At 40.3% G+C, this 25,347-nt stretch overlaps 1 protein-coding gene across 1 annotated transcript in view; it reads left to right on the forward strand.

Moving 5' to 3' along the window:
• Positions 1 to 7,444: 7,444 nt before the first annotated feature.
• Positions 7,445 to 25,347, forward strand: part of NF1 (neurofibromin 1) — a 244,417-nt gene continuing 226,514 nt past the window's right edge. The window contains exon 1 of the mRNA XM_004685158.2: positions 7,445 to 7,504. Within this exon, the coding sequence (XP_004685215.1) occupies positions 7,445 to 7,504 (60 nt within the window). The remainder of the gene's footprint in view (positions 7,505 to 25,347) is intronic.

Consider the following 25,347-nt stretch of genomic DNA (forward strand, 5'->3'; position numbering starts at 1 on the left):
TCCTCCACTTTTTGTTTGATACCCCTTAATCCCACCATAGCCTCAGATCTGCAGTCAGATTCAAGGGTTTGTTTTTGTCTATTCCTTTGTTTTGTTTTATATTCCAGGTATGTGGGAAATTCATGCAGTATTTGTCTTTCTCCTTCTGCTAGATTACATTTAACCTAGTCCTCTCCATTTCATTCATTGTTGCAAATAACAAGATTCCATCTTTTTTTTTTTTTAAGATTTATTTATTTGTGCCTATAGAACTGGGGTACAGGCCAGAGGTGCAGGGGTGGTGAGAGGATTCACCAGAGACAGAGCGGGGAGCAGAACAGGCAGACTGTTGAAATACACTGCTGAGGGGGCGGGTCAGGAGAGGTCTGCTGCACCATGTGGATCACTGCCTGGGCAGGCAGGAATCAAACTCATGTGGAAGTGACTTTAGCTTCTTTAGTTCTGTGCTTTAACCCACTGTACCACCAGGGAGGGCCCAAGATTCCATCTTTTTTAAAAATAGCTTAATAGTATCCATTGTGTCTATATAGTTCTTTATCCACTCATCTGTTCTAGGCAATTAAGTTGTTCTGATAACTTGGCTACTGCTGCATGAACAGAGGAATGCACATATTCCTTCAAATTCATGTTTTTGTATCCTTTTGATAGATACATAGGAGTGGGATTGTTGGATCATAGGGTCTGTCTATTTTTAATATTTTGAAAAACCTACGTACTGTTTTCCACAGGGGATTGGAACAGTCTACATTCCTACCAACAGTATTAAGAGCTCCCTTGCTCTACATTATTGCCAACATCAAACAACTTAGTCTTAGAGAGTGTTTAGTAACACAAAGGAAGGAGGGGAGCCATTTTTTTGTGATGTCTATGTTTTCTCAGGCTGCTCCCACTTCTCTGAGAGTAGGGTCCACAAAATAGAGGAGCCACCAGTGAGCCCTTTGTTTATCCACTTCTAGTACATTGTAGTGTCGGGCAGTTGACCTGCACCTAATTAAGTGGACCTAGAGACTATATTATTTTAGATTCAGATGAACTAAATTTTTACACTTCACTGCCATAGACATAAATAAATCATGAAAGTTATGATAGAAGCACAATTCTCTAAAACTGAGGTTGGGAGACTCTTACCAAAGACTGAAGGAAAAACATTTCTTTCTCAGCCATTTATCTTTTAATGACTAGACCAGAACACTCACATAGGATGAGTCTTCATAGTAGCTTTTGTTACCTAGGCAGTTGGTAACAATTAGTCAGTAATTGATTGTTTCCAGCTGCGTCCCTTTGATTAATTGTTGCAAATAAATTTATTATGGTACTCCTGTGGTTTGGTATTTCTAAGTGCTAGAAGCCTAGCATAGCGAAGATGAAGACAAAATGACTATGAGTGCTCTAAAGGGATATAAGGCCAGGGCAAATTTAGCCATGGAAAGATAAGATAGGCTTCCCAACCCTTGACCCCCAAAAGTGCTTTACTGAGGTATATTGATAAAATTATAATTAATTTCATGTGTATAACACGATGACAATATATTCATGTATTAAGAAATGACCACCAAAATCAAGCTAGTTCATCACCTCTTGGTTATTTTTTTCTCTTTTCTATTTTTTTCAGTAATAACACTGAGATTTACTCTCAGAAAATTCTAACTATTCTATAAAATATTATTAGTTGAAGTCACCATGCTGAGCATTAGATCCTCAGCCCTCATTCATCTTATAACTAAAAGTTTGTGTACTTTGACAAACATCTCCTCACCCCTCCTACCCTCCTTCCCTGACAGTGACCATCCTACTATTGTGTTTTGTTTTAATTTTTAAAAAAGATTTATTTATTTATGCATACAAGAAATAGGGTAGGGTACAGTCTAGAGGTGTGGGGGATGGTAAGAGGATTCACCAGAGACAGAGTGGGGAGCAGAACAGGCAGATTGACTAATCTACACTGTTGAGAGGAGCAGCAGGTGAGACAGAAGTGGTCTGCCACGCCATGTGGGTCAGCTCCCTGTTTGAGGAATGAACTCATGCTTCAGTGGCTGTGGACAGCTTTATTGTGCTGCACTTTAACAGCTTGCGCCACCAGGGAGAGCCCCATCCTACTGTTTCTATAAGTTTTAATTTTATGGATTCCACATGAGGTGGGCCTCCCTGGTGGTCTAGGAGTTAAGTCTCAGTGCTTCCGGGTCAGAGAGATGACCCACATGGCACAGCAGGCCTCTCCTGTCTTGCTTGTTGCTCCCCTCAACAAGTAACTCAGGGCCAGCAACCTAGTGATCAATGGTTGAACTTAACCCAGTGCTTCTATCCTCTCGCTTCCTTTTCTTCTTCTTTATTTAAAATTGAGGTATTATTGTTTTACAATACTACCAATATTTTATGATTCAATTCACGCCTCTTCAGATCTTTTTTTGCCACAGCACACCCATCACTGTCAGCTCTTTCTTGATGGCATAGGATTTGGAGAAACCGTGGGCCACAATGATGAGCTCCTATGCCAGGCAATGGGCAATGGTTTTGATGTTCTGGAAGGCAACCTTGTGGGCACCTGGGCATAACTCACTCAGTGCAATGGGCACACATCCATGACCTGCCTCTTACTGTCGCAGCTCTTCTGATGCCACTTGAATCCCCCCAGGGGTCACTGTTGATGGCATTCATCAGAACTTGTTGGGGGTTCTCCCCAGTGAGCAAATGACCTGGAAGTCATGCTCAATGAAGTGGACCATCATGAGCTTCTTGCCATTGTTGCTGCTGTACATCATCTTGGGGTTGGGGAAGTGCTCCGTGAGGGACCACTGGAGTCTCCGGGGAGTTCTTCAAGCACAGCACCCTGACGAGAGGGCCAGGTACTGGGCATCTACAAGGAATCTGGCAATGTACTGTGATCTGCTAGTGCTCCAGTTTCATGTCTGGGGTCTCTGCTACTGCATGTGCGGCTGTCTCTCACTTGGTCATTCCAACGGTGTGACTGGGACATGATCCCTGTGGGTCATGTGCTGCCCTGGCCTAGGCAGGAAAGTAGAGCCAGTTTCATGCTCTCAGTTCCATTGCCTTCCTCATCATGTTCCTATTGTAGTGTTATCATAGTTTGAATGATACTACTACTTGTAATAACACACTTATTTAATACTAACTCAAGCCCAAGGGCTCATGTAGCCCAGTTTTAGGGTGATTATTACATTCAGAGAAAGAACTAGTAACCAAAAGGAAGGCAATTCCTGTGCACATTATTCCGTATTCAATTTCCAGCTCCCTGGAACACTTCAGAAAACCATACCAGCCACCACCTTAGGTCCCTCTTTGTCCGTTTCTTACTGTCCTCTGGTGTCAGGACTGCATTCGGCAGCAGGGAACTGAAACTTACATACAGATTCTGTTAAGCAACAGAATGAAGCTTTCCTTATGTAATCAGAACTCCAGTTCAGGGCTGGTCTAACTGCTTCAGGAAATGTCAGGATCCCAGGCTTCCTTTAGTTTACACCTTTTTCAAACTGGCTGCTACACCTGGAGGAATAGAATCTGTGTTCTCAGCAGGAAGACAGAAAAGTAAATGACAAAAGTATATGCATTTTTTTTCTCTCTCTCAGTCTCTCTCCTCTCCCCTTATCCCTCTTTCATTCAGAAAACAATACTTTTTAAATAACATAATGGTTTATTTTTACATCATTTTGTGCATTTTCCCAACTCAGTTGTAATCCCCGTGGGCTTCCCATCACCAAATCACCCGTGTGCCATCACCATAGTCCAGTGCATTTTCCTCCCTGCACCGTTTTTTATTCCATTCCCCACTCCACCCCCATAAAATGTCTCTGGTATATAGCTGTTCATTATTATTATTTTCTCGCCTGGTTCTTCATACTCCTGCTATGAGTGAAACCATCTGGTATTTTTCCTTTTCTTTCTGGCTTATTTCACTAAGCATGATCCCCTCCAGCTCCATCCATGTTGTGGCAAAAGACATGTGTTTCTTTTTTTTGGTTGCTGAGGAATATTCCATTGTGTATATGTACCACATCTTTTAATCCAGTCATCCACTTTTGGGCATTTGGGCTGTTTCCATGTCTTTCCAATTGTAAATAAAGCAGCAATAAACATGGGGTTACAGGTATCTTTTTCAATCAGTGTTTTTGTGTCTTTTGGGTATGTACATAGGAGGGGATTGCTGGGTCATATGAAGCTCCATTTTTATACTGCTAGCAATCTTAACAGTTGTACAACTATAGATGGCCAGGGACTCTCAGGGCTTCACCTGTGGGCCTCGCTGCCAGCTGATAAGCAGGTAATTCAGCTCTATTGGATCATATCACACTCATAAGACGTACTGATTTAATTCATACTCCCTGGAAAATCAACTCTGAGATAGAGATTTGCAAGTAGAAAATGTACTAGGTAATATCCTTGGGATCAATACTGAATGGGAGCAAAAGTAGGTTTGAGTAAAAAGAGAAGTTGAACTGAATGAGGCACAGCAAAAGCCTAAGCTGACCACTTGGGAGTTGATCCCTGAAAGGTGGTCCCACCTAGGATCTAGCCATTTTCTGTGCAAGCTGTTCTGGGGTATGGTGTAACCTGGTTGGAGGTACTGGCCTAGCTGTAGACAATTCCTGGAAAAGGCTTCAGTTGAAAGCTGCGGTCCACAAACATTCCCAGCAACTGAGGAAATGCACACCTTGGTCTTGAGGAACACCATGTGATCCTTAACATTCAGCTGGGGGGACTAGGGAGAAAGGAGGGAATGCTATTAGAACAACACAGCTGAAGGAAAAATCAGCAGACATTGTTGCATGACCAAAACCAGAAGATGAACGAAAGAGATGCATTTAAAACTACACCACATTCTAGCAGTCCTCTACATACTTGTGTTGCACAATGACAAATGGGGGACTGTTAGGATACAAGTCTAATTCTATACTACTCTGAAGCTGGGATCTTTCCACTGAACCAGATTAAGTCACACTGACGCTTGATGTGTTAAAATTCAGGTAGCAGGCATATTTGGTTGGGCAACACAGTGTTTTTGAAAATGTGAATTGGTTGTTACTAAGTAAAATTTAGAAGAGTTTATAGTAAATTCAGATCTCCAGCTGGAATAACTGGAAGATGTAGCAACATCTTGCCATTCCAACATGGTAGTAATTGACAGTTGAGTGATAACTGTCTCTTTAAACAGGGATGTGCTCCTTAGTTTACTAGGCTCTATCTGTTTCATTTTTTGTTTAGAATTTCTGCTTTCCTATGCACTTACAGCACTTATATATGCACTTACATATATAATATTGTATATATATTATATTATATGTAATATATTATATATAATACATATATATTATATATGCACTTACATATATAATAGGTATTCTGTTTGGGGTGGTGGTGACAGAAGAGTTCTGCTGCCTGAGTGGGTCAGGCCCCTGGCTGGAGATCAAACTCATGCTGCAGTGGCTGTGTATAGCTTCATAGAGCTTCGATTCAAACCCTTGTACCACTAGGGAGGCCCTTATTGTCATCATTTAAAAAAAAATTTATTTATGCATACAGAATTGGAGCACAGGCCAGAGGTGCAGGGGTGGTGAGAGACTTCACCAGACACAGAGCGGGACAAAGGATATGCAGGTCAATGATGTACACCACTGAGGGAACAAAGGCAGGTCAGGAGAGGTCTGCTACGCCAGATGGATCTCCTCCCCTCACTGGGGATTGAACTCCCGGCTGTGGCTAGATTCCAATGCTGTGTCCTAGCACTTTGAGCCACCAAGGAGGGCTGTTTTGCCATAATGTTTTACACCTTCCAAAAGAAATTATTTACTGTTCATGTTGCATCCCTAAAGAATGGGTTAAAGAATTATCCATACCCTGCCTTCTTGTTCTAGTAGAATTAAATATTAATTTAATTTAATATGTATTTTGAACAATCACCAGCCAGCAGAGACTGGAAGTTTCTCTCAGGGCTATCTCTTTTTGTATATGAGCTATCAGGATTGCAGATTTTCTGTGGTAAAATTTACATTCCGATTTTGCTCCACTTTGTCAGCCAGTTAAGTGTCTTCTGTAATCTGGTTACATATGCTCTGAATATGTAAATTCATTTTCACATTAGCCTAAATAAAATATATTGAGGAAGATAAGCTTAAGAATAACTTATTCCAAAGTTCACGTCAGATAACGATGGATTATCTATTTTTTTGTTTGTAACTCTCTCTCTTCCTGGCAACACTTTGTGACCAATTTCAACTCTTAGGTATTAAGGGCGTTAAGCAGAACCCTAGTTTCAGGAGACAGACTCTCTCTGGAGTCAAGCCCCCCCCCACAGTTGCATCTTGATTCTGCCACTTACCTGTGACTTTGGGTAGATCTTTGGGTAGATCTAAGGACCTCATCAGTGGGATGAAGGCCTACTGAAGTATTCAAATGAGATGATGAATATGCTTAATTAATAATGTATTCGAAGCCCTGAACAGCTTTTTGAGGATGGTGAAACTTGAACCTATTATCCACGAGGCAAAAGTTTTAGCTTGGGTTCCTATCATTCAGCAGTCAGTCAGGGCTGGATCTGTCTGCGTCTGACACCGCGAAGAATCTTTCTTGGCCTTACTTTTACCAGTTTCTCAGCAATCTATAGTAGCTACGATGCATCTGGAAACCTGAGGTTGGAGCCTTCCTTTTTGTAAAAGCTTAAAGTAGAGAAGGGCTCAGGGCACTGCCTCACCAGCTCAACGCCAGAGATGAGTGCGCCGGGAGAAATGCTAGCCCCAGGGCGCCCTAACTTCCAACCCGGGGAGCAATCCAAACCCCGAGGCCCGCGGGGGAGGGGGAGTCTGATGTGGCGGCGGGGATAAGAGCAGATCCTTCCGAGTCAGCTCGGACTCTCACCGGCTGAACTTAGAGCCAGAGTTGAGGTGAGTCCGGCGGAGAGGAGGGACGCGCGCCTCCCGGCCCGGAGGAGTTAGGTGACGTCACCTCCAGGAGGACTCGCTTTTTCATTAATGAAACCGGCCGCGCGGGCGCATGCGTGGCAGGCCCCCTTCCCTCTCGCTTCCCCCTCCCGTTTCCCAGCCGCGCTCTCAATCTCTAGCTCGCTCGCTCTCCCTCTCCCCGGGCCGTGGAAAGGATCCCACTTCCGGTGGGGTGTCATGGCGGCGTCTCGGACTGTGATGGCTGTGGGGAGACGGCGCTAGTGGGGAGAGCGACCAAGAGGGCCCCCTCCCCTCCCCGGGTCCCCCTCCCCCGCCCCCTCCCCCCTGCCTCCTCGCCAACGCCCCCTTCCCCTCTCCCCCTCCCAGCTCGGCTCAGGGCCCCCATCCCCACCCCCGTGGGAACGTTCGGAGGCTGCACTCTTCAGACCCTCTCGTCGCCTCTTCCTTCACCTCAGCCCCTGTTCCCCGCCTTCTTCCCGGCTCTGGGCGCCGGCCGACCCGTCCCTCCGCTGCCCCCCGGCCGCGGGGAGGACATGGCCGCGCACAGGCCGGTGGAATGGGTCCAGGCCGTGGTCAGCCGCTTCGACGAGCAGGTAACGGGCCCGTGGCGGGCGGGAGGTGGGAGAGGAGTGGGGGTGGGGACGGAGTGGGTGCGGGGAGGAAGGAGCGGCCGCCTCCCCCACGGCTGCCTCTGGCTCTGGAGGGAAGGAAGGGGGGATAAGTGGGGGTGGCCTAGGGGGGAGGTGCGGGGAAGGAGGGGACGGCTGGTAGCTTGGGCTCCCCTTCCCTGCTAAGTCGAGGGGTGGGGCCTTTTACCAGACCACCCCTCGGACCCTCCATCCTCTTTATCCCATTCCTTCCGCTTGCTAATAAGGATGAGTGACCTGGGGGCGCTTTCAGGGGCCCTCCATCTGGATTTAATCATCTCCCCCTTTTATGTTTTGGACGGAGGTGGGTAACATCGGGGGTTTCCTCTTCTCTCGGTGGACCTCCTAACTGGGGGTGAGTAGCTGAAGGGACCCGGAGGCCCGTGTTGTATACCCCCAATAGAACGATAACATCCCGCCCCTCCCCCAGTTTCTTCAGCTTCCTCTCTTGAAGGGGGAAGAGTGGAAGAAAGCAGGGACAGCACAGGTTTTCTTACTTTCTGCTTCTTCGTCCAGCTTGCCCTGAGAGCTCCAAGCGCTTACACACTGCACATCTTTTTGATGCCCCACACGGGCTTCCCCCCCAATATCCTGATGAAACGAGACTTGCTTTTTACGTTGCCTTTTGCTGTGGAAACATGGTTCTTGTTCTCTCCGACAGAAGTATTTTTTCCTTATTTCCTTCCTGGATAATAGCACTTTCCCCCTTTATTTTTGCCGGAGGTCTGAGAATGCGAATATGGCTTTCTTGAGTGTGGGTCTTGGGGCGCAAGAGGAGTAGGGTGCAAGGAAAGTGGGAAACTACATCCGAGCCATTGACAACTGAGAGCAAGGACAGCTGCGATGTAGTCCAGGAACCGATTTTTCTGCTAGTGTTTTGTTGTTTTTAACTCACACCTCTTGGTCGACAAGAGAATTTCATTGAGAATATTTGGGGTGGAAAAAGTTTCATGGCTCGGGAGTTGTCATTTTATTCCCTGAGCTTCACACAATAAATCCAAAGACTTACCAGAATGAATGCACATCTAGCCTTTTGTCATTGGGTATTAGTTTAATTCTGTGCTGCCCTTGGTGATGGGGTGGTTTAAAGGGATCCTTTTTGCAATTGTAGTTATACCATGGGCGTCCTATGGCAAAGGCTCTTAAAATGGAATCAAATCTATTTTGTTTACTGGCTATAATCATAAAGCTGATGATGGAACCTGAATTTCAGAAGGGGTAAGACTTCTTTATTTGTTCCGTGAACATTTCCTTTCAGGAGTCCTAGTGTTTTTAACCTACCTGAAAGGTAGTTATTTGGGAATAGGCAGAGAAACTGAGAAGAAATTTGAGGAGAGACTACATAGATAAAACAATTCAGAAGCAAACAGAGACTTGAAGTTGTTTCACTCATTGTTTTGCGCCCAGACCAAAAAGCATCTAAACAACCGAACTGGTAATCTTTCTGAGGAAGTGAAGTGTTACTGTTTGTATTAGATTGTGTTATTGATAGAATATTAGATTTAACAGGGATATTCTCTGTAATTTTAAGAAAGGATTTAAAAGGCAACAGCAGAACAGAATAACTTGTGGCCAGCTTAATTTGTTATAGAAATTTGAAGGATTTAATGCCACAGCTGTTCTCATTGAAAATTTTCCCTGCTATTTTTAAATGTTATTTTTTCATTTTTAACCTATAGACCTCTGGGTTTATCCACTACATACTGAGAAAGATAATTCTCTAAATTAAAAGAGAGGACTGATTTTGCTTATATGCTCAGTAAAGCCAGTACCTGTTTCCTTCTTTTTGTCTCAGGTATTAAGGCTGTAGGTTTCCTTGTGTATATGTGAATTAAATTCACCACCATCTAATGAAAAGTGACACAAGAGTTTTAAATGGAAACATTTGAAGATATTGTAATTAAGAGATACAGTAGGGCAAATTATTCCTCACATTTTTTCTTTCACAAAGTTAAAGTTCACTGACTTTGAGATGTAAAATATAAGGGTTTTTAGTGTTTACATAAGGTATATGCTATTGTATTATATAAGTAATAAATGTTTAATTCAAATTAGAGTTCATTTTGAGGTTGGAAAGTGAGAAAACTGAGGCAAAGAGAGGTTAAATGATTTTTAGCAAGGTCACATGGAACTTGAGTATGAGAGGTATTGGATGTTGGACAATCAGGTATACTTTTTCTGATAAGTAGCTCATAGGATTTATTTCAATAACCCAGTAAGTGTAGTTAGGAACTGGAGTTTATATTTTTATTGAAGGAAGAAAAAACCCTACATGTGGTGAGAGAGAATTGTATAAGAGTCTTAAGTGTTTCAACTATTTCTGAGACTTAAATTTTGGACATGTTATCTGTACTTTATTTCACTGTACCCCAGAGGAGTCAAGTGGCTGCTCTTCATTGCAGCTAAGATGTGTATGTTGTGCTAGAGAGCGTGTGCATGTCTGAAGATGAAAACTCCTTTTATAATTGCATTGATGTTTTGGTTGGACTTTTACTGTTCGTGCTGATTTAAGCAGAAATGGGTAACTAGTATACAGTGCTCTAGTGAATATTGCTTAGCAACTTGATTTAGATGATCCAGTTAAAAGAAGTGGTAGTGTTCCATTTTGACATTTTGAGCTCAAGTCCTTGTTTCCAAGTGGGTAATATAAAATTCCTGTAACCTTCTCATATTGCACTTAGATGTAATATTTGTGGTCTGGGTTAAATGATTCTTACCAGTCTTTTGATCAGGGAAGTGGCAGTTGCAAAGGTGGTTAGAGCTGACTTTTTAATCTTCTGTTTCTCCCTCATCTGCCTTTATGATGCTGCATTGTAAGTTTCTAAATCAAAATTAGCAAATTTTAGTTGTGTAGTTTCAAATTGGGGCTTATTAGCCAGATTATTTAAAATCAGAGCGAACCTTCAAATGTAATTTTTCTAGCTTGTATGCTACCCCCCCCCCCATTCTCTGTAGAGCTTTGTTCAGAAAGGGAATAAAGGAAAGTGGGTTATTTTAATAAGAAGTTGAAAAAGCTGTGTCCTCCAATTATTTCTTGTAAATACGTTTATTTAAGAACTTATATTTTCCATATCTGGTCAAGTAAAAACAGTTTATAAAACGTGAAATACCTTACCATTTTTAAGAACATGGTATATAGAAAAAAATTGTGATTTTTGATTTGTAATAGTTTATTGGTTGTTGTAAACTGAGTGCTAATCAGAAAGTCCTTTGAATGCAGCATAGAACTCAAACATTTAAAATGACTGAAAAATGTCTCTGAAGTTATAAGCTGCATATTAAATGGCAAAATAGATTTATAAGACTTGAAAATGGTTTTGGATTAAAAAAATATTCTAGGTTTGTTTTTAAAAACCTGGTGTGTCATTTTTATAAGGCTTTATAAGTCTTGAAAATGAGTACATTTTGGCAAGGGATATGTTACGGCAAGTGATAAAAAATGCTTATTTTTTATTCTGGAACTCGTCTTTTAGAAAAAATTCTTATAGCTGGTCCCTAAATAGTTTACTGTGCTCCCTCATCCCCCTCACCCAGCATCTCATTTACTCTTTATATGAACTTACTCCTTTTCACTCAAATTTCTATGATTTCTTTTCTCTTAAATATTTTCTTGATCCTACAGTTTTTGCTCTGTGGATCAATCTTTTTCTTTTCTTACCAGATACCCATGGCCTCCACTTTTTATCTGCCCATGTCCTTTATAAACTCTGAAAACTAACTCCAGTCTCTTCTTTACTTCTGGATTGCTCCTTTCTTGAGAATGATTCCTTCTGGCAAAACACAGTCTATTGCCTCTGTAGAATTCCATTTACCTCTGGAAACCAGTCTTTTCTAATTCCCAAGATAGAATATTGTCTTGTATGTATGTTTGATGATTCCGATATATTGATGTTCCCTTAGAACCTTGGACAGATGTGCTTTCCTCTGTCATACCATGCAGTCCATCACCAAACTGGATTTTGTAAATCAGGGTCTGAGTTTTGTTCTACTTAACTGCCTCTGGCTTTATGTTAGTCATTAGATCTCTGTGGATCCTAGATTTCCTCATCTGTCAGAAAAGGATTGACTAGAAAATCTCTCAGGTTCTCTTTCTAGTTAAATGTTTGATGCTTTTAATATTTTAACAGCATCTCCCTGTACCACAACATTCTGTTGGGAGCAGATCCCACTTAATTTACCCAGCTATTTCTCATTATGCCTTAGCATGCACCTATGTTCCAGGCAGGTGGACTCTCTTCTGTGTATATCATGCTTTTTCTTGTTTCTTGGTCTTTATTATGCTGGCCATTGCCTGACTGCTTTAATTCTTCCTTTATGCTTTTTTGATTCCTGTCCATCCTTCAGTGTCCAGCTCAGTGTTCATTTTCCACTGGTCTCTTTAGATTAAACTCTTCGCAGTCTCATTTCTTGGTGTATTTCTTTCTTTTCTTTTTTTTTAAGATTTATTTATTTATGCATACAGAATGGGGGTACAGGCCAGAGGTGCAGGGGCGGTGAGAGGCTTCACCAGAGACAGAGTTGGGAGCAGAACAGGCAGATCGACAAAGCACACTGCTGAGGGGAGCAGGGGGTGGGTCAGGAGAGTCTGTCACGCCATGTGGGCCCTCTCCCGGGCAGGCAGGGAATGAATTTATGCTGAAGTGGTTTTAGCTTTTTAGTGCTGTGTTTTAACCTGCTGAGCCAACAGGGAGGTCCCTCTTGGTGTACTTAACTAGGGTTCTGTTGAACAATCCTGTAAGATTTTACCCCATAGTAGAGTTGATTGAGTACAGGTTAGCATTAAAAAAAAAAAAAAAAAAAATCGGAAAAGCAGGAAGCACCAGTTACATTTCTGGTATAGTCACCCAGTGCCCAGCATAATTATGAACACATAACATACTAGTCATGGAATATGCTTCGTATGATTCCTTGTTTCTAAGTAGGCTGGCTAAAAGGAGCTGTAATTTTGACTTTGTTTTAGATGTAAATAACTGAATTTTAGTGTTTATAATAGCCTAAGCTTCTAAGTTAACTAGGAATAGGTTAAAAGAAGAGAGCTTCATGGAAGAACTTGCACATATTTATATTTCCAGCCAGTGAACTAACATTTTTTTGGAATCAGGTTTCAAGTCTGATTACTTTTGTGATCTTGGATTTGTCACTTACTAGTTAGGGTAAGTCTCTCCATAGGACATTTAAAAAAAAAATTTTGCACTGGTCTGCTAGGATAATGAGTGTGTGCAACACTTCGAAAGTCTAAAATTAGGACCTTCTGGGTGGTGCAGGGATTAAGTCTCAGTGTTATCATCCTATGGCCAGGCACTGTGGCCTGAGTTTGATCACTTCCCATCTCCACAACTGCTCCCTCAGCAGTGTATTTCAGTAGATCTGCCTGTCTCTGGTGAATCCCCTCACTGTCCCCATCCCTGCAGCGCTGGCTTACACCCATTCTTGTACATGTGAATAAATCTTTAAAAAGCCTAAAATTATTCAAATGTAAGATTTATACATTTTCTTTGCAGCTTACTCATTATTGTGTTTTCATTCAATAAGATTGACTAGACTGCATATTCACTGATACATACTTTGGCTGATATAAACCTTACTTTAGTATTCATTGACACAAAATAGGTTACTTAGAACATCCTTACATATTATGCAGAGTCATAATTGAACTGTTTTCTTGCTTTATCATCTAATTTGTGGCATACAGATTATATGTCTCTTCAAGTTTGGGAAATGTAATAGGGAAATGTCACTAGGTAGTGTGTGAATTGGGCCAGCAGTATTGTTTACAATGACTTGCAAATATTCCTATATTTTTATTTGACTTTTTTGGCTAATAAGAAATTAGATTCTTTTCTTAAATCTGCATATTTTTAGAAACAGTTGTTTAACATGGAAAAGTTTTCCTTGAAGTAATGTTTCATGATATAGTACAGTAGTCAGTCTGCCTTATTTTTGCATCTTTGTACTTCAAATTACTTAGATTATTATGGGGCATCTTGGTTTAACTTTCAAATTTGGTGATTACATATAGACATTGTTGAATTGTAATGATATGCTTTTAAGGGTTATCAGCATTTTAATTAAAAACATTTGTTTTGCACATGTGTTCTCTAGGCCTCAACCTGTGTGCATGCACACACACGATACAAAAAAAAAAAAAAAAGGGAGGTATAAGAAGCCTTGTTTAAAAAAGAAAACTTTTATTAAGGTAAGGGTGGGGAGGTGCATGTCACCATCCCACCCCTACCAAGGCCACCTTTGCCCACTACCTAAATCCTTTGTGCCTCCTTTTGTCATTGTTTTCCCCCTTCCTGTTTAGTATCCTCAGTTCCACAGTCATATACCTTGGGTTTGTTACTGGCTTGGCTTGATTTTGTCTTTATAGTTCACATATATGTGAAACTATCCAGCATTTTTTTACCTTCTGGCTGATTTTGCTCAACATTATTCCCTCCAGTTCCACGTATGTTGTCACAAATGGCAAGAGTTCAAATTTTTTTTTATAGCTGAGTAGTATTCCATTGTGTATATATATTATATGTATATGTGTATATATATAATATATATGTGTGTATATATATACACACACACACACACACACACACACACATCAGACTTTTCTAACCTCCTCTGCTCTAGGGCACTTAGGTTGGATACATAGCTTGGTTATTGTCAGCAGGGATGCAATGAATTTAAGGAGTGCATATGTCCAAGAAGCCTTTTTTTTTTTTAAAGGAAGCTTAAGGAGAATTACTATAAAAGAAGTAGGGAGGTTTGTGGTCAGCTTAAACTGTTAAAAGGCTTAGAATCAATATTGAAGTAGAATATGGACATATTAAGATCTCTTTTTTTTGGGGGGGCAGAGGATTGACTTATATTTATAAAAGACTTTTTTAATCTCACTTCTTATAGAATGCCATTTATTCTTGAGGGTGGAGGAGGAAAGATGGTAAGACAAAGTTTGTTTTGACCTTGTACGTTACAAGGTGTTTTACATTGTAGTGACTGAATTAATTTTAAACTTTCATCAGTGTATACATTTCTGTATCATATTGTGTGGTAGAGGACACTCATAGAGATTACTGCTGAAGAAAACTTTAACATTGAAGACTATAAATGCCTGGCCCTGATAATGGTCTCAGTAAAGGCTCTTAAGGTGTCTACAGTAGAATGTGTATGTGGCCACTTAAAATGGCTCATGCTTGTGGTACACGTTTTGAGTCACTTCTGAGCCATCAACTGTATCATAAAAAAACTTTTGTTGAGACAAGAAAATTCCAAGATAATATGGAATCCTATTTTATTATAATGAAGAATTGGAATTATCCTCTGAAACTTCACATATTTTTACTATAAATGGTATTGATTACTTTGTAGTAGCAATAACTTGAGGTACAGACTTTCAGATTGCTTATTTTCTTTGAACCACAGGCTGCCAGTCTTTTGATTTGGCCTAGGGTTGCCACTATAGTCTACAAGCTGTTGCCTGCCCCTATTCATATTTTATAGCTTTCAATACCTTATCCTATTGAATTTTAAAGAACTTACTTAGCTTTTTTTTGATGAAATCCTTTTCCCTTCCACTTCACATCTGTTAAGCAGGGTGGTATCTAGCATAAGACACATTAATTCTGTAACTAGCAGGACGTTTTAGAAATTTAATTTATAATTTTAAAAAATTAATTTATTTTTACATAGATGAACGGGGGTACAGGCCAGATGTGCAGGGGGTGAGAAGAGTCACCCGGGACAGAGTGGGGAGCAGAACAGGCAGGCAGATTTATTGAAACATACTGTTGAGGGGAGCAGAAGGTGAGACAGGAGAGGTCTGCTGCACCATATGTGTGTCAGCTCCCTGGTCAGGGATCAAACTCAGGCCTTAGCGGTGATAACATTGAGACTTAATCCCTAGGCCACCAGAGAAGCCCCAGGAATTTACTTTAAAGGACTTTAATTTTACTTACTTTTAATAATAGTTTTATACCCAGGTAATGACCTTTGGGGCACGTAGGAATCCTAACAGTCTCAGGTGAGTCTTTTCAGTTCAGTTGTTGACAGTTTAGTCCACAGTGGCTTGGACATGAGAAAGCTGCAGTTGCTCAGATTTGTAATGGCAGTGTACTATGTAGTCTCAGTCTCTCTTGACTACAACTTTTAGGATGGTAAGTCACTTAATCTCTCTGAACTTTAATTGTCATTTGTAAAATCAGGCTAATACTGTTTTACTTGCATCATGGGCTTGTTCAGTGTTTTAGGTGTGAATCTTACATGAAGGGAAGCTGTCAGTAGTCAAAAATGTATTGCCATTGTTCTAATCAGGTGCAGAATTTTTAAAAATCCCTTATTGCTTGGTGATTTTGATTTTTTTTTTTTTACTCTGCATGAGGAAAAATAAAACTTAAGAGGCACAGTGACTTGTTTACAATCATATAACCTAGTTGAGTTTAAACTGGATTATGGGTATCTTAATTTGTAGGCAATAACTTTTCAATAAATAGAACTTTGCAAAAAAAAATAAGTCTTATGTGAACAACTAGCACAAATATATGTAAAATGAAGGGTGGATTATTGCTTCCCTCAGAGAGATATTTGTGAGATAGTATATGAAAATCATTTTAGGATGTTAGAAAGATGTAAATTTTAAATATTATATCCTTGATTTAATTCTATATCTTTTTACCTTATCGAAGTGAAACCATGCTCCCACCTAAGCAGAAGGGCATGGCAGCTTTGTTGTTACTGCTGTCTGTGGGCAGCACTCAAACCTTTCCTACACAGGCAGCAGCAGTTTCCTGCCCCAGAGCAAGCTAGCACTCTAGCAGTGGTCGCAACCCTCAAGCCCTGTGGTTCCTGGTTCAGGGTTGCTAGAGGAGTGTTGGTCCCTGCTGAGGCAGCTCTGGTGCTCTGCTGCCGCTGCTGCTTGGAGAAGAGGCTGTGGTGGGCGGGGCTTACGCGGTGGGTTCTCTGTGGCAGCCACCGTAGCACGGCTTGTGGGACCCAGTGCTACTGCAGAGTCCCCAGCATTGTTGTACCCAGTCCCACTGAGGGGTACCAGGTGCAGTGCGCCTCTGGCCCCAGCAAGGCTGGCTCTAGCCATGGCTCCTTGGAGCCCACTGCTCCCCAGGCCTGCCCGAACCTCAGTGCAGGTGTTTGCCCTCTTGAATCTCATGCCATGATTGTGAATGAACCAATCAGGTTTGAGCTCAGTGGACCATGGGCAGGGAGGCAAACTCTCCAATTATATTCAAGCCTTTGAGTTCATTTATATGAATCAGAATCAAGCAGTTAGGAATGAAAAATGGTCCAGTCAGATTTAGAGAGTATATAAGGCAAAGCAGGAGCCAGCTTGATTCATTCAGCAGACAGCCTCTGAAGAGAAGCATTGATTCAGTAGGTTGCCATTAAAGGAATTCAGCCAAAGACCTTTGCAGACTTCGCAGACTTTTGTAGATTCCAGACCTTTATAGACCTTTCTAGAGGACTGGCTTACAGCTCTTCCTCTGATACCACTTGCAAGGAGCACATCTGACCTGGGCCTGGTATCTCTTAAAAAGGCCGTTTGTTGACTGTATGCCAAAAGGTCTCAAAGAGCTGTATGTAACACTGGTGTCTCTGGCATCACCTCCTGACTGATGCTGACTGGCACTACTGACTGGTGCAGACCAGCACTGCTGACCAGCCACTCTGTGTCTGACCACTTTTGAGAGCGGTCCACAGCTTCTGCTGGCACTGTCTGGTCTGGCATCCAGTGCTGTCCACCCTGGCACTGTTGCTGTGGGCTGCTGTGATGTCGCCTCAGCAGCCCTACCAGTCATCACCTCCCTTGAGTTAGATACTGGTCCACTGCTTACCAGTGTGACAGCTCTAGGCCTTTGTTTTAGACTACTGGACTTTGTAAGCTACCTGGGGTGAGACAGCCAGTCACTTGTACCCTTAGAAACTCTTTCCTTTTCTCCAAACACCTGTTTGTTGAAAAAATCCTGAGCTGGACTGGTTTGTGAGTTGTAAGTACATGAGTGAGAACCCGCAGACAGTGATCTGTCATCTTTGGCACTGTTTTAAAAGCTTTTCTGACTATTGGGATAATTTGTAGCATAGTTCCTCTTTTTTTTAGTTTTATAATACTGCATTTTATTGCAAATTTTTAGAATTGTTGAATTCTTTTTTAAAAAGGATTTATTTACTTATGTATACAAGAGCTGGGGTGTAGGCCAGCCGAGTGAGGGGGTGAGAGGATTCACCAGAGACAAAGTGGGGAGCAGGACAGGTGAATTGACTAGAACAGACTTGCTGAGGGTTGCAGCTGGAGACACAGGAGTGTTTGCTCCCTGGCGGGGGCTTGAATACCTGCTGCAGTGGCTGCTGCTGGCTTCATAGTGCTGAGACCTAAGGGAGGCCCCAATGTTGAATTCTTAAGGTGAGAAAATAGAATTTGTGAGACTATCAATAGGAAACTACAGTTATAAATGCAAGGTTACATATTTTATTTTTTAATTTTGGGGTTGTACAGCCAGCTTTGTAAAGTTTGTTTTCATGCTCTCAAGTACATTCCATTTAGGGAATTATTAAATTTGAGGATACATTTTAGACTTTTACTGGTATTTCAGTATATTCTATTAAATTCTTGGATATTTCTGGGTTTTTTTTTCTTTGGTTGTCGTTATGCCTATGTTTTCAGTGCACTTTGCCTCCCAAATCATTCATCTTGTGTTTTGGATTATCTTTCTTAAGCACTGTCTTTACTAGTGCCTTTTATTTCTGTTCTGGCTCAGAACTGGAGAAATGTTTTGTCTTTCTTTTCCTGGTAGGTCTTCCTTTTGGGTAATTGACTTGGTTGGGGGTGCATTTGTATTTCCTGCTTTGTTTCACCTTTTGTCCTTTGATAACTAAATTTGTGGTAGCATTTGCAGGATAGTAGGTTTTGTTTTGGTGAATTGTTGGCAACAAAAATTACTTAAAACCTGTGCTCTGGTTTCTGCTCTGACATAAAGTACCTTTGCAATGTTTCACAAATCCTCTAAATTCTGAGCTTATTTGTAAAATGGGAGAAATAGGATCTGACAGTTTAAAAGTTTTCTAATTCTTAAATGGATTGTTTTTTTGTTTAATATTTATTTTTTGGTGCCAGTCCCCTGATAAAACAAAACAAAACAAAACAAAACGAAACCAAACCAAAACAAAACACAGCCACTAATTGATTAGTCACAGATCCTTAAAAGGAATTTAAAATTAAGTACACTTCTGTAATAGACCTGACCAGTCACTGTCCTAAATCTCCACTTGGACATTTATTTAAAAAGAAAAATAACTGTAGTAATTAATTTTCATTGTGAAAATATGGGAAATGTAACAAAATCACATACACACAAAATAAACAAATCATTTATAACATCATGACTCAGAGGTTCACAGTTAAAATTTGCGTGTCATTAATTGTGTTGATTCTGAAATCAGACCTCTTGAATTTGAATTCTTGGATTTGGATTTTGAACTGCTTACCAGCCCTTAGTTAAATTTACTTCTTTAAGCTTTAGTTTTCTTGTCAGATAGGATTGTTAATGGTACCTGTTTCACAGAGGTAATTGAGAAATTTAAATTAGGAAACATTCAATGTATTTGGCACAGCTATTGGTGTATAGAAGGAGCTTAATTTTAGCTATTGCTAGGCTGTTAGAATAAAATGAGAAGTATTGTTTTATAATTTTAAATGTAACACTGTAAACATTTGCCTGTAGATTACATTTTCTTTAGCATTATTTGAATTTTAAGAGATTGTGCATAATTAAAATTTTTTCAATAGTTTGAATTTTCTACACAGAACAAGTACTTTTATAAACAACTAAACAATCAGAAAATGAAAAAATGTTATAAAATGTAACAAGAATTGAAATGTAAAAACTAGGGGAAAGTCATGGCTTGTGGGTCCTCATTCCTATGCTCTCAATTGTAAGACATGACTCATTCTAAGAGTATAACAACAGCAGGGTTTATCTACAAGGGGTAGCAGAGATAAGACAAAAGGAAACCATTTTTTTTACATGGTAATAGTAATTATTAGACAATGAATATCCCATGATGATCATTTCCCAATATGTACAAATAGCAAATCATTATTTTGTAAGTCTGAAACTAATATAACTGTGTTATCAGTGTGTCAATTTTACAGCAATTTAAAAAAATACCACACAAAATTGTTGGCACTGATTTGAAGAGGCCCCAAATTCCATCCTATAGAATTATGTCATGTTACCATGTTCATCTGCCTCTCCCAGCAATTTCCAGAAAATATAGCACAGGGTGGGAGGAAATTCTTATAACTAATTCAGGATAACCTGATGAGAGTGGTTCACTGAAATACTTGGGCATCCATAAGCTCTCTCACAGAACATAGTACCAAAGCACCTATTGCAGGTGAGTTTTCTCTATTTAAAGTTAATCAAAGGGCCCTCCCTGGTGGCACAGTGGGTTAAAGCACAGCACTAAGACGCTTAAGTCACTCCACATGAGTTTGGTCCCCACTTGCCCCGGAGGTGATCCACTTGGCACGGCAGACCTCTCCTGACCTGCCTGCTGCTCCCTTCAGCAGTGTACTTCGTCTGTCTGCCTGTTCTGATCCCCACTCTGTCTCTGGTGAATCCTCTCACCCTCCACATCTCTGGCCTGTACCCCAGTTCTGTATGAATAAATAAATAAATGTTAAAAAAATAAAGTTAATCAAAGAATGGTCTAAGAATGTTGGAGTGGGAGGTTGCAGGTTGGTCTTAACGAGAGTTGGGTGGGTGACTTTATTTGTCCAACTTGTTTTTTTAAGTTTCTCCTGAAGCTTGTGTTTTTAGTAGACTGTCTCTTGTCCTCTCATGAGTAAATGTCCAGCCAAACAGGGTTGGCCTGAAACAGGGCCACTGAGGCCTGAAAGCTTTCCACAAGTCTAAGCAACTTCTGGCAGGGAGTTATAGGAAAGGTTTCTGAAGCAGGTCCCAGAAAGATTAGTTTCAGGCGTCTCCTTCCATGTCCCCCCTATGTCTCTGGTACAATTCCAAGGCCAGGAAGAAAGCACAGCTGTTTCGTGTCTCTTTGCTCCATGTGCCTCCTCTAGGTCTCATTTTTTCAAATGGAAAACATTTTTAAGACCACCAACGGGTGTCTGTCTTACCCTAGATAGTGCCTACAGGAACCAGCAGTCCAACCAAGCTGCGCTGGCAAGATGGCACCATCTTTCTGATGAGAGCCTGGGGCTCGTGGCACACCAGTAAGTGGTGGACCAGCACCCAAGTCAGGATAGCAGCTGGAGGTAAACACAGGTAATCACAACAGACAGCAACACCTGTCCTGAGGCTGCATCTGTCCTGCACAGTGCAGGAGGCAATAGCAACTGCAGGAGGTGCTGGTTGTGCCAGATGCAAGTGGGGTTAGAGTGGGGTTAGGTGCTGGGTAATCAGAAGCAGTGAACAGGTCTTGGAGATAGCCAGACAAATCTCAGAGGTGGCTGGACACATTCTAATGCTCTGGTCACCAGGCAGTGATGTGGAGGATCAGGCACTAACGTACAAACTTTAGGAGACACAGGCTATTAGCAGGTGATGTTAAGGATCGAGTATAATAATGGTGCTGGTTGTGCTAGAAGCAGGAGCTGCAGTTCATGATCAGAAGCAACAAAGTGAACCTCTGAAGGCTGGAACCAAAGGTCTTGCAGATCAGAAGGCAGAAACAAAGGTCTTCTGAGGATAGGAGGCTCTTAAGCCATTGCCTATTCTACCTTTTACTGCTCTCGGGTCTGGGGGTTTCAAATCTGATGGGTGTGTTTTCAAAACTGGTTCCTTTTTCAAAACTCGATTGGTGTCAGTGGAGCTCAAACCTGATTGGTGTGTTTTCAAAATTGGCACTGATTTCAAAATCAAAATCCACTGGCATGAAACCCAATCTGCATGGTGCTTGGCTGTCTAACACTGAGGGGAAAAGGGAGCCTAGCACATGGAGCCTAGCAAGTTCAGTTATACCAGTGAACCAGGAGCCACGGGGCTCCTCTTACAAAATGTATCGATATAAGAAATTATAGTCTCAATTAATAACTGCATAAGGCTAACACAAGAGTAGGATCTGAATTAGGTGAACGTAATAAGATGATTAAAGTATAAGAGCTTGATTAAAGTACAAGAGCGTCCAGCTTTCTCTTTACCACAGAAATATTTGAAGACCATTCTTAAGTACACCATAGGATCTTTTTTTCAGGAAAAATAATTCTACATTAATTTCTTAATACATTTACAATTTTTCTTCTTATTTTTCTTTACTTATTTATGTATGCATACTAGACCTGGGTTTTAGGCCAGAGGTGTGGGAAAGGGGATGTGAGAGCATTCACCAGAGACAGAGTAGGGAGCAGAACAGTAGGTCTACTGAAATACACCACTGAGGGGAGCAGCGGGCAGACAGGAGAGGTCTGCCATGCCATGTGGTCACCTCCGTGGCCTATTCATGCCACAGTGGCTAAGGATAGCTTGATAGCCCTGAAACTTTAACCCCTGTGCCACCAGGGAGGCCCAGTTTCTTATGATACATTAAAAAAATTTTTTAAAAAGATTTATTTACTTATGCTTATAGAACTGGGATATAGGTTAGAGGTGCTGGGTGGTAAGAGGAATCACCAGAGACAGAGTGTAGGGAGCAGAAGAGGAAGATGAACAAAGTACACTGCTGAGGAGAGCGGCGGGCTAGACAGGAGACGTCTGCTTTGCCATATGGGTCAGCTCCCTGGGTGGGGATTGGACTAGCACTGAAGTGGGTGCAGCTAGCTTCGCAGTGCTGTACTTCAACCCATTGAGCCACCAGGGAAGACCCTCATTGATAACGTATTTTTAAGACTTCTCATCTTAGTTGTTTCCATCTTAGTGAAGGGAAGTTCAATACAGGCAAGCCATTTTTCATCTTTTCAGTACTTTTTTTTATATAAATGTGTTATATATGAGACTTAAAAAATGCTGAGTTTCAATAACCATATTTTTGGCATTCATCTGATTAACAGTGTAGTTAGCTATCAAAGGATGTTAATTGGCATGTGTGTGCAAGTTATTTTTTATTATGAAAAATTTCACATGTAAAAATAGAGAGGAATGTAAATGAGTCTCCATGTGCCCATTACCCAACTTCTACTCAGGCTTTATTTCTTTATTTCTTACTTATTTCCTCTGCTTAGCACCTCTCCATGTCTTGTCAGCCTGACATTTTTTAAACTCATGCTGACCTTAAGAACTTTGTGATATGAAATCAGTGCTTACTTAGTAATCAGAAAGTTGAGTTTGTTTTTTTTTTTTAACATTTGAGGAGTGTGTATATAGGGTGGAAGGGGGCAAAAATGCCACCGTCCGTTTTTCATAAGACTTTTTGAGAAAGTTAAGAGGTAATATATGAGAAAATACTTTGTAAACTATCAAAATTGGAAAGATTTTATTATTGCTAATAAATACTGCTTCTTTCTATAAATGTTTTCAAGTTACCTGCATAATAATGAGTGTTAAAATTATCTGGATGTTGATAATTAAGTCCATAGTCCTGAAATCACTTTTTCACCTTCATCCAATTGTATTTTAACAATTGGGGCAACATTTTCTCATTCTCAGTCTGACAACTTTTTATCTTTTCTCACTTGTCAGCATTCACTGACATTATTTCCTTCCTGCCTTTTAGAATTTTTATTTGGATATTCATTTTCACCCTTAAATTAATTCAAGTATAGACTTGAATTCTGATAAAGTAGGTAGTGGTTTCTCTATGCTTCATCTGGCTAAGAGTTGTGATGACTCTCGACAGTGTTCCTTTTCAAATTTATAACTCATTTTATTTTCTGATAGAGCAATTAGAATTAAAATGGATTTTCATGAATGGATCTACCATTGATACTTTACCATTTTTAAAATGATTATTTATGCATACAAGAGCTGGGGTGCAGGCCAGAGCTGCAAGGGGTTGAGAGGATTCACCAGAGACAGAGTGGGGAACAGACCAAGCAGATCTGCTGACATACTGCTGACGGGAGCAATAGGTGAGACAGGAGAGAGCTGCTGTGCCACCTCCCTGGGCAGGGTCATACTTGTGCTAGAGTGGCTGCAGATAGATTGTGCCAAAACAGAGAGTCTGAATTTTACCATTTTTTAATCATAGTGGTTTTTCTCTCTGGTAATATATTCTAAAAAAGCTTTTAACATTTTATCTTTAAATTCTGAGTTTTTAATTGCTTTCATAATCTTCTACCAATTTATACATGGTATGTATGTTCTTTCTTAAATGTCCTTATAAACATTGAGCTATAGGGGGAAGAATGACAACCTACATTAGTTTCTTTTAAAATTCTGGGTTTACCTAATCACTTAAGACTCTTGTTAAAATTACAGATTCTATTACCATCTGAGTTCTGAGGTATGTACAAATAAGTTGTACTTTAAAATTCTTCTCAGGTCATTTGGATTTAAAGCTAAGTTAGGTTTGTGAATCATTTCTATATGATATCCAGGGAGACTAGTTATAGATAGCATTTAGTATGGTCACAGTACAAAAATGGAATGAACTTTTAAAGTCATATTTAAAAAATACTGGAAATTTGTATAAGTAATGAGAACTAGATGAATTAAAATTCTGGAGACAAAAGAGCTCTTTGTAGATGAGAAGAAAATTTCTGATAATTTGTTAATTCTGGCCACAAACTGAGGAAAAAGGATTACCCAGCAGTGAACTGAGTCAGTAAAGCTACAATAGTCCTAATACAGTTTAATTCTATATGAAATGATCATTCCTGTCTCATTCATTTTTTTATTAATAGTAATTGTCTTACCCCATCTATTAGTAAGTAGAGAACTATCACTTGTAAGGTATATCCTGAAGTTTTGAAGATTCTTTTAATTTCTGAAAATTTGAAAGGTGAAAAACTGTGATCCATAATCAAGAAAAGTAATCCCTAGAAGCAGATGCACAGATAGTTGTAATTAGTGGACAAGGACTTTAAAATAACTGTAATAATATATGATAAAGAAAATGGAGGGGGAAGATGGGCAAAATGACTGAAAAAGTTGGAGGGTTTCCATAGAGAATTGAATTCATAGTAGTAAGGAGTCAAGTGGATATTTGAGGACTCAAAAATACAACATAGCTCACTTATAGATTTTTATTTAATGTTAATTAGAAAATTTTGGTGTAGGACTCTTTAATCTCTTCATTTCTTGTCATAATTGTTCTTAAAAAGAGAGAGAGAGAAAATAGGTCAGTTGAATGTATAGTATGTAAATTCCCAGTAGGGCAGGGTCCATGTTTGTCTGTCTGTATTCCCAGGGCCTACTACAATACCTAGCACATTAATAATAAAACACCCACAAAAACAGTATCTGAATTATCCATAGGATTGATGAACAGCAGACAACACAACAGATGAAAGAACTTTGAGACAAGTCAATAGGAAATATCCAATTTGAAGCACAGGAAAAAAAGGACAGAAAAAGTGGAACACAACCTAAGAGGATATGTAGAACACATGTAAAAAGTTGAGTAATATGTAATTTGACACCCAGATTTAAACAAGAAGTTAGCATGGAAACAAATATTTGAAGAGATAATGGTAAGACATTTTCTTGAACTGATGAAAGATATCAATACATAGATTGAAGTAGTTTTGCAAACCCCAAGAAGGATAAGTTCCTTTTCAAAAGTATGCTTAAAGACATTAGTTGAATTATTTAAAACTAGAGACAAAGACTTAAGAGTAACCAAGAGAGAAAAAGATACATTATTTTCAAAGAAACAAAAATACTGTAACT

The sequence above is a fragment of the Condylura cristata genome, unplaced genomic scaffold, assembly GCF_000260355.1.
Source record: "Condylura cristata isolate star-nosed mole 26May11 unplaced genomic scaffold, ConCri1.0 scaffold00017, whole genome shotgun sequence".
NCBI classification, from domain to species: domain Eukaryota; kingdom Metazoa; phylum Chordata; class Mammalia; order Eulipotyphla; family Talpidae; genus Condylura; species Condylura cristata.